The sequence below is a fragment of the Myotis yumanensis genome, unplaced genomic scaffold (genome assembly GCF_028538775.1).
Source record: "Myotis yumanensis isolate MYYU_CA2020_CCGP unplaced genomic scaffold, mMyoYum1.0.hap1 SCAF_9, whole genome shotgun sequence".
Lineage (NCBI taxonomy): Eukaryota > Metazoa > Chordata > Mammalia > Chiroptera > Vespertilionidae > Myotis > Myotis yumanensis.
The window spans coordinates 43,622,473-43,636,660 of NW_027223760.1; the positions used below are offsets into that span (position 1 = coordinate 43,622,473).

The 14,188-nt window shown below is 41.8% G+C and overlaps 1 protein-coding gene across 2 annotated transcripts in view; it reads right to left on the reverse strand.

Moving 5' to 3' along the window:
- The window catches only part of ABCB1 (ATP binding cassette subfamily B member 1), a 72,454-nt gene extending 58,925 nt beyond the window's left edge, over window positions 1–13,529 (reverse strand). The window contains exons 1-4 of one of the 2 annotated variants that reach the window (XM_070424175.1): window positions 13,383–13,529; window positions 12,744–12,811; window positions 8,561–8,612; window positions 4,081–4,267 (exon numbers count right to left, since the gene is read on the reverse strand). In XM_070424175.1, the coding sequence (XP_070280276.1) occupies window positions 4,081–4,267; window positions 8,561–8,612; window positions 12,744–12,805 (301 nt within the window). In that variant the 5' untranslated portion in view covers window positions 12,806–12,811; window positions 13,383–13,529. Of the gene's footprint in view, window positions 1–4,080; window positions 4,268–8,560; window positions 8,613–12,743; window positions 12,812–13,344 lie in introns of both variants that reach the window. The other variant, XM_070424176.1, reaches the window with a different exon arrangement.
- Window positions 13,530–14,188: the final 659 nt, after the last annotated feature.

Here is a 14,188-nt window from a genome sequence, read left to right on the forward strand (position 1 = left end):
TTTTAGAGCGTTTGGAGAATACTTGTAATGCTGGCCTTGAGGACACAGATGGCAATGTTTCTTTTGCTTACAACACTGAAGTCTTGAAATACACATTCAAGATCTGCACTCAACACATGCACTCATAGATTAGCAGCTAAATATAGATTCTATTTTGAGAAATGGCATTTTACAAATAGTTTCCAGGTTTCTCATATGAGTTTTAGAGCAGTGAGAGTAGGGATTATAATGATAAATATAAAAATAAATTAGTTCCAATTTATCCCTTTTTTATCTGAATTATTAACTGATATTAAAATTTGAGTGTCTCATTTTCTCCTTTCCTTGGCCCACAACCTGGAAGAAGATTGAACAGAAACTACCGTAATATAGTTATAGAGAAAGAGAAAGGCAGTCAATGTGGATGTGAATCATTAGAGACAATAAAGAATCAGCAACTATGTAAAGAGCATCTCTGACTCTTAACCACTACGAGACCTGGCAAATCTCCCCTGTGTCCTCCAATTTCTGAATTAGCATGTTAACCTCGGTGTCCTCCTTTCTGGTGTCCCTCTATTTCAGTGGTTCTCGGTCTCAACCCCTTTGGGGGTCGATGACCCTTTCACAGGGGTCGCCTAAGACCATCGGAAAACACATATATAATTACATATTGTTTTTGTGATTAATCACTATGCTTTAATTATGTTCAATCTGTAACAATGAAAATACATCCTGCATATCAGATATTTACATGACGATTCATAACAGTAGCAAAATTACAGTTATGAAGTAGCAACGAAAATAATTTTATGGTTGGGGGTCACCACAACATGAGGAACTGTATTAAAGGGTCGAGGCATTAGGAAGGTTGAGAACCACTGCTCTATTTCCTTCAATGTATAGACTCGGGGCCAGTCTGCATGGGTTCAAATACTGACTAATTGCTAACTCTACGACCTCAGGCACTTTAAGTGTACTCAACCCTCTGGGCCCCATGTCCTCATCTGTAAAGTACAGGTAGTAGTCTCAACCTCATGTTCATGAAAGGAATAAAGGAGTTAATACATGTAAAAAACTACGAACAGTGCTCAGTCCATATTTAATGCTCAGTAAATGTTAGCTTTAGTTATTGTTAACTGAGTTTTTCCTCAAGGCTTAAGGCTCGAATTCCTTCTACTTTTCTCCATATCCTATCACAGGAGATTTAATATCCCTTCGACTCAAATATTGCCAAATCTCTAGTCCTACTCTTCATACCAAGATTCAGTCTCATTTCTTCAACGGCCTAAATGTCATTTACACTTGTTCCCAACCTGTCACCTTCAATGCAAAATGCCTAAGGTCACAATCACCTCTATCTTGGCTCACTTCCAGACAGTGGACAGTCCCGAGGAAGATGGGAATCCTACAGAAATCCAGCAGCGGTTCGCCTTTGCACACACAGTGGAGTTCCCTAGGCTCAATTCATCAGAGACTTCAAGGCAAAGGCAAGTGTGGCCACAAGATGGAGAGCGTTGGGAGTCGGGTATCAGGAATTCAGGTCCACAACGAAAAAAGCAGGAAAGAGGCCGGTGTCTGACCATCAGGGTGAGGTATCAAGGGAGAGAGCTAAGGAGGGACCCAGTGCACGGCAGAGAAAGATCTGCTCTCAGAAAGATGTTAGCACTGTCTAGTTAAACCAGTGATGGCGAACCTATGACATGCATGTCAGAAGTGACACGTGAACTCATTTTTTTGGTTGATTTTTCTTTGTTAAATGGCATTTAAATATATAAACTAAATATCAAAAATATAAATCTTTGTTTTACTATGGTTGCAAATATCAAAAAATTCCTATATGTGACACGGCACCAGAGTTAAGTTAGGGTTTTTCAAATGCTGACACGCCGAGCTCAAAAGGTTCGCCATCACTGAGTTAAACCTCTGTTTAGCTTAAAACGCTCAGACTTTCACGAGCCTTGGCAAATCCAAATCTCCTTAAGGAAGGAATACTTCCTGTCCAACAAGGAGGCTCTGGTACCTAGTCTACTCCCAGGGCAAAGCTATGAGGTTCTACACCTGGGGAATGTCAAGAAGACAAAAGGTCGGAGAGTATCTGGAGGCCCAGTAGCCTGGCTCTCCCTCCAGAAGCATCAGAGAATTCATTTGCCCTCATCTCTAGGTCCAGCGTCAAAATGTTTGATGCTATCCCCCCTCCCCTTTTGGTGAGTGGTAAGGTGTCAATTCAAAGGTGGCACAACCCTTTTGTCACCTTCCTTTGAATTCCACGAAGGGATGTAATAAATGCATAAGGATTTTACAAAACTCAAACAGACAGTAACATTGCCTGGCCTAACTCATTACCTGCATTCACGGAACTGAAGTAGTCCTGCCTTAGGATAAACAATGTGCTCTTCTGGATCACAAAGAAGGGGTTCTCAAGATCACTAGACAGGCATAAAAATTCCTTAAATACTCCAAAATGTTATGAATATTCATGTGCTTGCTTCTGGGGAAAGGATTCATGGCTCTCATCAGAGACTTAAAGATGGGAAGGTGGCAGGGTCATTGTAAAAGCTACAGGGTATCACTGTATTCGCAAGTGTTTTTCAAACAGGCATTTTCAACATTTCTACCACCTGAGTGCACACAGGTTTTAAACTAAGTCTTTGAGTAGCTTAGTTTAAATCAGTGATGGCGAACCTTTTGAGCTAGGCATGTCAGCATTTCGAAAAACCCTAACTTAACTCTGGTGCTGTGTCACATATAGAATTTTTTTGATATTTGCAACCATAGTAAAACAAAGACTTGTATGTTTGATATTTATTTTATTTATGTAAATGCCATTTAATAAAGAAAAATCAACCAAAAAAATGAGTTCGCGTGTCATAGGTTCGCCATCACTGGTTTAAATCAAACTATGCGTGACCAAAGTTGACGTGGAAGCTCAGAGTGATAACCAGCCCTTCTGCAATCAAGCGTGAGGGAGTGTATCTGTTGACACCCAAAGTACTCTAACAGTCCATTCACTTTCTTATATAAGGATTTCTGGTATCAAGAATTAATCAATCAGATGCAATCTTATGGAACATGATCAATAAGGGGCAACTCTATTATATGACCTATATATTTATGGTTCAAGAAAGGGTATTTATACCAGATGGCTATTGTTGTGTTGGCTGTTGTCACTTTTTTTTCCATTTGACACTCTAAGGAAAAAGAGGTCAGTGTCCCTGACTAAATAGTCAGGTATTACATGTTTTAAAACTTCCTGTGGCACACAAGCTGAAAAATCAGTCCTAGAGGATTGTCTTATATCTCCTTAATCAGCCAAATGTCTTGCTTCCTACTTCAGTGAGCAAAGTGAAGTAATCAAAAGAAAATGTTCACAAATTCTCACCTCCTCATCTACCCATCTATGGGCATTGGTACTCAAACACTCTCTCTTCCCACCTGTTATTATAGATGAACTCCTGTGCTCCTACCTTAAGCAAATAGTTCTTCTTGAGCATTATATCCCATCCTTTCTCATGGATATCCCTAAAGCAGGCAAATCTCTTCCCTCTCTTAAAGCATCACCTTCTCCTCGTTTGGATCATTTCCATTTGTATTCAAACAAGCTATTATTTACCCAATTCTAGCGTGCGCGTGCGCGCGTACACACACACACACACACACACACACACACACCTTCTCTCAGATCCATTTTTCCATTTTAGCATCTATTTCCGAAGAGCCCAATCCAGTTTATCAGGCTATAAACTTTAGAACCATCTTAGACTCCTGCCTGTTACACCCATATCCAATATGTCAGAGAGTTTTACTGGCTCCTAATTATCATTCAAGGTCAAGATTAGGTTCCTATACCTCTTCCTGAAACTTCTTGACACATTTCTGATTTCATAGAGCTCTCTTTTTTTACATACCTCTGCCAGCACTTCCACTGTGCATCCTAATGCCCATGAATATTCTCTTATCAAACTCATTACAAATATGAACTATAGCTCAGATCCCTCCACCTCCCACCGCACTAAACACACTAGTGCATATGTAGTAATATCACTCTAAGTAATTGTTTTTTCCTAAGCTTCCAATAAAACCAGAACCACAAATAATACTTACTTTGATTAGTCATATTTGTAAAAGTCATGTTTGGTGAAGTCATGTCCTGATACTTTCCTGCATTTGCAAAGCTATCTGTCATGTCTCCAAAAATCAGCATCATGAGGGGGAGTGCAGCACCGTGGATGATGGCGGCCATAGTCCCCAGCAGCATATACAATCTATCAAGCCAATTTGAATAGCGAAACTAAAAAAAGAGAATAGGAACAATTAGCACAGTTTCACGGATGGTTTGCTTTACTTTTAGTACATACCCCAAACCCAAACACTTTTTATACTACCACTCTGGTCCAAGCCAAACTACTGCAATAGCCTAATTAGAAATGGGTGTTTGCACCCTGACTGGTATGCTCAGTGGTTAAAATGTCTCCCACACACCAAAGGGTCAAGGGTTCAGTTCCCAGTTAAGGGCACACACCTGGGCACATGCGGAAGGCAACCAATCAATGTTTCTCACACCTCTCACACTGATGTTTCCTTCTCTCTCTCTCTCTCTTTTTTTCTCCCTCCCCTCCTCTCTCTCCCTTCCATTCTCTCTAAAAATCAATGGAAAAAATATCCTCAGGTGAGGATTAACAACAATGACAAAAAAAGGCATTTGATTCCTCTATTGAGCTCTGACCTACTTCTTCATATTGAATTCATTATGTCTCCTTTTCTTATGCATGAGGTTAGATGAGAGGGATATGATATTCATTCCTCTTGGGAGTTGTAAAATCTTTAATGGTACAGTAATAGTATATGTTGCTCTGATTTCCAAGAACAGAAGCCATTTTTTAACTTAAAATTTTTTAGTCAAGAAAAATCTGGATTGCCAGAGGCTCCTCCGAGGACCCAATTGAGCAAACCCCATTGAGCGCTTGTTTTATTGCTCTAAGAAAGTGGCTTGGGTCACAGATCTGCTGCATAATAGCATTGGCATAAATGTAAAATGATTTTAATGTAGTTAGGCCTCTGTAGTGAGAAGGAAGAGGAAAATAATGAATTAAGATGGATGCTTGTTAAAGAACAGATTTCCTGAGAAGGCAGAAGGTGGTCATAATGACTGCCAAGTGTAGACCTGCAAAACCTCTTTTACTGCAGGCCAGTCACAAGAAGAAAAAAAAGACTTCTCTGGGTCTAAAAAGTGACAAGAAGAGGGTACGGCAAGGGAAATGGTATTGAGGCTCTGTGAAAGGCCCACTTGGGAAACAATATTTCACCTGTATAATTCAAAGAACTAGTTAAGGACTGAAAGAAAACCAAATGGAAGAAAACAAAAGAAACAGGAGGACACCAGCTGTGGCTGTTTGTGGCAGGTGCTCCTTCTGTGGATGCAAGATATAGATATAGTCAGCAGGTGTTTTTTTAAATTGATTTCAGAGAGGAAGGGAGATGGAGAGAGAGATAGAAACATCAATGATGAAAGAGAATCATTGATTGGCTGCCTCCTGCACTCCCCCAACTGGGGATCAAGCCCGAAACCCAGGCACATGTCCTTGGCCAGAATCGAACCTGGGACCCTTCAGTCTGCAGGCCAATGCTCTACCCACTGAGCCAAACTGCCTAGGGCTAGTCAGCAGGTTTGTAGGGAGGAAACAGTAAAAACTGGGTCTGGGCAGGTCATGTAAACCAAAACAAAGATCAAGATCAAGATAAAAAACACCGCAGCAAAAAGCGAAATTTTAGAACTACTATCTACTCTTTGTAGAAACAGAAACCAATCCTATAGTTAGCTAATAAGGAACTTACAGTAGCAAGAAATAGGAATAAGTATTGAATTGACAAGTGGAGAAATAAAGAACAGAACAGCTCTTAGAGGTAGTGAATGGCAGCCCATAAAGCAGATAGAAAAAGTGAAGCTTATTCCCATTGCTTGCAACTGTAGGTTCCTTGTTAGCTAACTACAGGATTGGTTATCAACGAAGAACACATACGAAACCCCTGCCTTCATGGAGCCTGGACCACAGTGACAGGCAGGATCTGCTGGCTTAGACTGGCTGACCAGGGACATCTCTCTGAGGAGGCAATATATGAGCTGAGACCTCAGTGACAGGAAGGATATAATCAGTCATGTGACAATCTGGAGGCAGAACCTCCCAGGTAGGAAGAACAAATGCAAAGCTTTGTCCTGGGATGGTGTGTCTCAAGGACCAAACGGAATTACTACTGCGGCAAGAGCAGAGCGAAGAAGAAACCATAGTGAAGTCAGAGATGAGACAGAGGTCATATGGAGAGCCTTTTATAGCCACAGGAGGGAATTTGGGTTCCACTCTAAATTTCCCATCTAGAGCATCTTAAGGATGGAACTGAGGTGATGTGATGTGGCTACTATGGAGGAAAGTTTTCAGACGAGCAGAAATGGAGGAGGGGGACTAGCAGTAAAGAGAGTGGTTCGGAGAGCAAACAAAGTCTAGACCAGGAGTGGAAGGTGGAATAATGCCCTGTTCACCCTAAACATGTCCACATCCTCATCCCAGGAACCTGTGAATAGGCTTCTTTACATGGGAAAAGGGACTTTGTAGATGTTAAGGATCTTGAAATAGGGAGGTTATTCTGGATTATCCAAATGGGCCTAATGCAATCACAAGGGTCCTTGTAAGAGGGAGCCAAATATATCAAAATCAGGAGCAATGAATGATTACTGAAATTAGAGGTTGGAGTGATGCAAGGAAGGGGCCACGAGTTTAGGAATGCAGGCAGCCTCTAGAACAGTGGTTCTCAACCTTGGCTGCACATTAGAATCACCTGGGAATCTTTTTAAAATCCTGATTTCTGGGCCTCATCCTGCGGAAATTCTGTTTCTTTGTTATGGGACCACAACATTAGTAACAGCCTAGCTGATAAAGAGGCCAGAACTATTTGTACAATGTGGTGGATCCTGAAAACCTGCCTTCCTTCTGGGAGTTTGGAATTTCAGTACGTGCTGTGCCTCCAGGGCCAGCCCCCCCCCACCCCCCTCCCCAGGTAAAAACATTGCATGCTGAGTCTTGAGTTCCTCTGATAGCCTTTCACATATGTTGTCCCAGCTCATTGCTGGGGGAATGAAGTGGGACTCGCCGGGAGAGGCCTCTGAGAGCTTGTGTCTGGTTTCTCCTGGATGTCCCTCTATGTGCCTTGTCCCAAGGCGGGTTCTGCTTTGCATTCGGCTGCAATAAATCTTATCCGTGAGTGTAATTACATGCCAAGTCCTGTGAGTTCTTCTAGTGAATCATCAAACCTGGGGTTCTTGGAAACCCCCTGACACACATAAGTTTTTGTCTTAACCGGATAATGTTATTAATATGCAATGCCAATAACATCAGCATTTTACTGTTAAACTTTCTTAATGAGTCCTGGTGTTTATAGGTTTTACATATAAGTTAAGTTCACAGTTCTCTGTGTCAGCTCTTCAGGAAAAAGACACAAGGGAAAGCCACATTTGTAGTACAGCACTTCGGCACAGGCTTAGAATACATTCTTTCTATGCCATCCTGAGCGCTGTGATTTAGAACATGAACTTCCCAGGTCTGAATCCTGGCCCCATACTTTATCGTTGGGCAAGTTAATGTGTGTGGCCTTCTTCATCTGTAAAATTAGAATAATAATAATATCTATCTGAAGGAATAGTACCCATGTAAGGAAAAACAGGTTATATATAGTGTTTAGAATAATACATGGCATATAAAGCAGTATGTGTGTTATTACCTCACACTGAGATTCTAGATTTTTATTCTTTTGTGCCTTGAATAGTATTGGTAGTATTACCTCTGTGTATTAAGTCTGTTAAATTTTCTAAAATCTAAGATTTGTTCTAAAATTTAAGCTATAAATAAAATAAAAACTAAACTATGAAAGACAGAAATGTTTTGGTCTCAAAATGAATTTAATTTCAATTCAGGTAGAGAGAGAGACCATCAACCAGTCACATCTATAAAACCCCTCTCTTATTTCCAATTGATGAAAATAAAGTTTCTGAGCAACCTTTGTGCAACCAGAAAATGAGATAAAGAATTAAGGTCTTCACATTCTAGAACTGCCAATTATTCAGCACAGAAGAATGATTATATGTACCAAGTCACAGTAATAAACAATCCATTGTAAACTTTTATTATATGAATACCTGGGACTTTGGCCTCAAACCTGCCAGGACTCTGATCAGAGCCACTGCAGTCAGGGAACCTTGTGTCCTATGTGGCTGGTCTCATCCAGGTGGCTGAGAGATCTGTTATCTATGCAAGCATCTCTCCCAGGGCTTGGCATAGACTAACAGATCACTGGTGACACAACTAACTAGGAGGATAATGAAACCTAGGACAAAAAGGGTAGCTACTGAGGCTCAATTCACATGGCAAGTTATGACTGGCATTACCCTGAACATAAGCTAAATTAAACCAATTTGGTTTACCTCTCCATCCAAATGCTCTCCCAGAAATAATCATAAGAGGTAAAATATCTCTTCTCTAGGTAAGGAGAAGTCAATTCCTATGTATTCTGAATAGTGAATAAATTCAAAACTCACCATTGTAAGTACACTGACAGTTGGTTTCTTTTCTTTCTTCTCTTTTTTTTTACTGAAAAACATAGCAATAGAATTACACAAAACTTTTAAAATTATATAAAATTTTAAATTGCCAAATTAACATACAGTTTATAACGTGCTTACATTATACAGTGGGGCCTTGACTTACGTGTTTAATTCGTTCCGTGATGGAGCTTGTAACTCAAATTACTCGTATGTCAAATCTTAAAGTGAAGGAGTGAGACACATGATGCTGGGCTGATGTTGTGGCGTTCACTGTGACGTTCGCTGCGCCAACTAGCGGTGGGGTATCTGAGGCTGGCTCGTAACCCGAATTTTAGCTCACAACTCAAAGCAAAAAATCGGCCAAGAGACGGCTCGTATCTCGAAAAACTTGTTAGTCGGGACACTCGTAAGTCAAGGCCCCACTGTATTATTCAGTAAAAAAGCAGGTTAATAGTCTGATCCTATTTATGAAGTTTAAACATGTTAACATGTGTCCTAGAAATCTATATGTGTGGTTATCACTGGGTGTAGAGATATTTATCAATATATTTTATTCCTTGTGCCTTTGGCATTTCCTAATTTTCTATGATAAAAACATACAGAGACACACGACTTTTGCAATTAGAAAAATTACTGAAAAGAAGAGAGATTTCTGTTTTTACTATTAGAAAATTATTCATGCTCTCCCAGGGTAATCTCCTGAATTATCATCTAAGAATTCTAGAAGTAGATATTCCATCTACTACCCAGATATTAACCTTAATCACTCTCTCTGCTAACGGAGGGTATTGGCAGTCAGATACTAAGCATAAAATAACCTCATAAGAAAAGTAATTGAATTACTATGAACAAATCTAATTCTGAAAGGATGTCTGGACCCCTAAATGGACCATTATGGCAATAAATGTAACCTAGAAAAGCTACAGTCAATTATTATTTTGAGCCTAGATTTCAAATGAATCTAACTGCAACCCTTTTCCACTCTACGTAATTGCCACCAAGGACATGAAGACAAACCCACAATCCCCAGCCGCCGCATCGATATTTTCAAATGTACAAAAGAAAGACTATTTCAGAGAAGGACCATATTATTTTTTACACAGATTTTCAAGTTCAAAAAGTTAATTCATCTTTGTCTTTGTTCTTTATACTAAGCAAGGTCGAAGAGCTGAAGAGACTTCTAACGAAAAAAAAATCCAGAGTTTATCCCATATTTGGCTTTGGAGTGATGTGAGACGAACATAAACACACAAAATACACAAACTTAGCTCTTCAAATGTGGTCCCGCCCTACGCCCAGTAAAGGCATGTTTCAGTAACCCTGGGACCAGAGTGAGAGGAGAAAAATAGCCATACATAATTGAAGTTGAGCTCTAAGCTTTCTACTTATTTTTTTCTTCTTTAATATTGCTGCTACTTTGAAGAAGTTATAATGGTGCTGAAGCACTAGCTAAGTGAACACTTCCCATACATAATCTCGTTTAATAATTTTTAATTGTATTACATTTATTGGGTGGCATTGGTTAATAAAATTATATAGGTTTCAAGCATACAATTCTATAACACATATCCGTATATTTCACTGTGTGTTCAACATCCAAAATCATTTAATTTTGATCTCTGTGAGGCAGGCACATTTCTGTACTTTTAGAGATAAGAACACTGCAGGCGAGAGGAATTAACTAGCTTATCCAAGGGCACAGGGCTAGAGCAACGCCAAGATTTCAACTGAAAAGTCTAGCCTCTCAAGGCCACAGATTCAGGGCAACCTCAGCCTTCTGAGTCACTGCATTGCAAGGATATACTCTTCCACAATGACTTTCCGCCCCACTAGATTACCCATTTACCCATCAGCTTGAAACACTGGGCTGACCAAAGGCAAGTCGTTCATCAAACCTCGTTGTAATTAAGAATATTTATAAATACAGATATTCCAAGGGGTACGATTGAGCACCCAAGCCTTAAACCTATTAACAAAGACATATGCTTCTTTATAATTACAAATGAGAATATACTGTATAGTTTTAAAAAAAACCCCAAACTCATAGAAAAACAGATCAGATTTGTGGTTACAGGGAGGAGGGAGGAAGGATTGAGGAGGAAGGTACAAACTTCCAGTTATAAGATAAAGTACCAAAGCTATGCCTGGTGTGGATCAGCGGTTAGAGCATCAGCCCTGCACCAAAGGGTCATGGGTTCGATTCCCAGTCAAGGGCACATACCTGGGTTGCAGCTTCTATCCCCAGCCCAGGTCAGGGCATGTGCAGGAGGCAACCAATCAGTGTATCTTTCTCACATGAGTGTTTCTCTCTCTCTCTCTCTCTCTTTCCCTGCCACCCTCCCTCCATCTCTCCACTCTCTCTACAAAAAAAAAGAAAGAAAAAAGAAATAAAATGGAAAAAATATCCTTATGTAAGGATTAACAACAACAAAATAAAGAAGTACCAGGGATGTATCAACAAAAAAGATGAAGAAGTACAACATGATGACTATACTAGTAGTTGACAACGACATATAGAAAAGTTGTTAAGAAAGTAGAACCTAAGAGTTGTCTTCAAAAGAAAAAAAAAGTTTTACTTTTTATTGTATCTGTATGAGATGATGGATGTTAACTAAATTTATCATGGTAATCATTTCAAAATATATGTAAGTCAAACCATTATGCTGTATATCTTAAATTTATACAGTGCTGTATGTCAACTATATCTCAATAAAACTAGGGGAAAAGGATATAGTTTTATTAAGAACAGATTAATATCAATGAGGATGAGCACAATTTAACTAAAAAAAAATCTAGTTTGAAAAATAAAAGTCTGTAGGCCATAATAAGAACCAATCCTATATAATAAAAGGGTAATATGCAAATAGGCCACAGCAGAAGGACTGGTCTCTATGATGTGCACTGACCTCCAGGGGGCAGATGCTCAACACAGGAGCTGCCCCCTGATGGTCAGTGCGCTCCCACAGGGGGAGTGGCTCTCAGCCAGAAGCCGGGCTCACGGCTGGTGAGTGCAGTGGTGGTGGTGGGAGCCTCTCCCACCTCCACAGCAGCACTAAGGATGTCCGACTGCTGGCTTAGGCTCGCTCTCCCAAGGGCTCCTGGACTGTGAGAGGGTGCAGGCCGGACTGAGGGACAAGCCCCCCCCCTGCATAATTTAGTGCACCAGGCCTCTAGTAATAAAATAAAGGTATGTGCTGCCTTGAACCAATTTCTTTGCCATTTCCCTCCATATACCCTCAATATTTCTTACTCCAATATCCCTGTTTGTGTCATAAGTTCTTTAAAACCTGGGGTCCACAGTTCTTTGAGTGAGGTATGGTATTTAGAAACCAACATCTGGCACTCAGTGTGCTCACTGCTATTGTCCCTTTCATTGGAAAGAAATTGAACTATTAAAAACCATGAGTTCATAGTGAAGTTTCCAATTAAAGTTTAACATTTACTAGTAAAAAAAAAAAAAAACTTACTTGATGCCCACATTTATATTTCTTTTCTCTTACACTAAAAAGCTCAGCTTCTAATAACATATTTATTAATTTGTTTTATTTTACGATTTTCTACTAACAATGAACCCACTGTGTGAAGTTTAACATTTCCTGTGTAGACACCGCACTTCGACCAGAATTTACTTAAATTATTTTCCCCGAGTGGCCAATTCTTTATACATTCGGATATTTTCACACCACGCTAGTGGGTTCTTTGGTACTGCAAGTCTTCTCTTTTCACAATTTCTAACTAGGGTCAGATATTCATTGCCCTTTTAAAAACACTCACACCTAAATGTAGTTTTGGTCTTCTGTCCCACCAGCCATGCCGCCAACAATGCAAAGCTTCTGACTGTTTTACCAGAAGCAAGAGAAGGGCCCAGGGAGCAGAGTGTAAGCAGGGAGCAGATGAGACCTGAGGCTTGTAAAGCAGAAGGTCATCAAACACAGCAGAGGATGCGAGCCTTGTCCTAAAGCTCAAAGGGCCAGGAAGAAGCTCACCAAAGCGGAGGGGAAACTGCAAACGCGGTGCTCAACTCGGCCAGTGAATTCCCACAAAGCGATCGCTAGCTCCGTTAGATTAAGATTAAAATCATCACCACCTGTTCACTGATTTCAGTGCCGGGGGCTAGAAACACACAACTCAAATCTCTCAGGCCATGGAAGATACGAAAGTGAAAGAAACTGGCTACCTTTTTTTGTCCATTTTCAAGATTTCCCCCGCTCTTCCATTGCGGCCCTCTTCGTGATCCATCGCGACCTGAGGAGATGAAACCACAGCGGGTGAACCCAAGTGTGATGCGCAGGAGGCGGAGGTGAGACGGAGCCCCGCGCGGAGCCCCGCGAGCAGTAGAGCGGTGCGCTCGCCCCGAAGTGCCCCAGCCGCTCCCGAGGTGATGTTCGCCGCAGGGGGCTTGCGTGCGCGCCCGGCTTCCGGCCTTCGCACGCGAGCAGAACTGGAGGACGGCGGCGCGACCTGAACTTTGCCCGCCGGCTAGGAGGCTCTCCCTCCCGGTTCCTCCCGCCTCCGACAATGCGCCCCGGTCCACCCGCCGCGGACTCAGAGCCGCGCCATCGGCACCGCGCCGGCTCTCCGCGCTCTGGACTACAGAGTCCTGCACGCGTGGCTAGCGCCGAAAGCTTCGGGCTGGGGGTGCTCCAGGAGCTCCCAAGGGGACTCTAGGTCTCACCCCCACTTGGTCCCCACGGACTTCCCAATTGGAATCACCGCCTCCATCCCCTCCGAAGCGCTTCTCCGACAGGTACCAAACTCAAGAAATTGGAGAGCCCCACCTTTTCTGCGTCCAGCCCCCAACCTCGCACACCCCTACCTCGGGCTTTCCTCGGATTGTCCACCAAGACGTGGATTCTGTTAGAAAAGAGGCCGATTTGAGTGGAAAGCCCGGGCGGATGCGGGTGAGGAGGAGCCCAAGCTCAACTGCGCCGGGGCTTCCTGCGGCCAAGGGAGTGAACCGCTGGGCGTGCGCAGCCAGCACCCTGGGGCTCTCCTGCCCAGCCAATCAGCCAGACCAGTTAGGACTGCTACCCGCCCCGCTCGATTGACTGCGGATTGCACAGGTTATGAAACAGGTTGTATTTCCAGGAGGAATGTCCTTGCTACCGTTGCCCCTTCGCAAACGGGCCGGTAGAGAACCGCCTACCAGCTGAATCATTGGGGGCGCTTACGTTTATAGAGTTATGTCTCTACATGTCCAGAAAACTCTCTCTTCTCTTCTTTCCTCTCGGGAGAGACATAATTTGGCTCCCCAGGTCTCAAGAAGATAAGGGAAACTTTCTTTGGCATCACATCTAATATAGTTAATAAAACAATCTCCGACCTGGTCCATTTTGAAGTTAAAACAAGTTAAACTTTCCTTCCTAGCAGCACCTTTAAATAAGCCAGGGGACGTTTTCTGCAAGACTTTCTTCGGTGTGTTTGACAGTTTCTGTGGTTATCTGTTCATCCGTCTTTTATTTGAAGATCAAGGGAAGGACATAAATAGGAAAAAAATGTTAATATGTACATTGAAACGGACATTTTAGGATAGAAATAGTGCGTTCTCTGCCTGTTGCCTCTCGGCTCACTGCAAAGGTTTAAAATAAAACTTTTTTTAACTGCATAGTATGAGCATTTTCC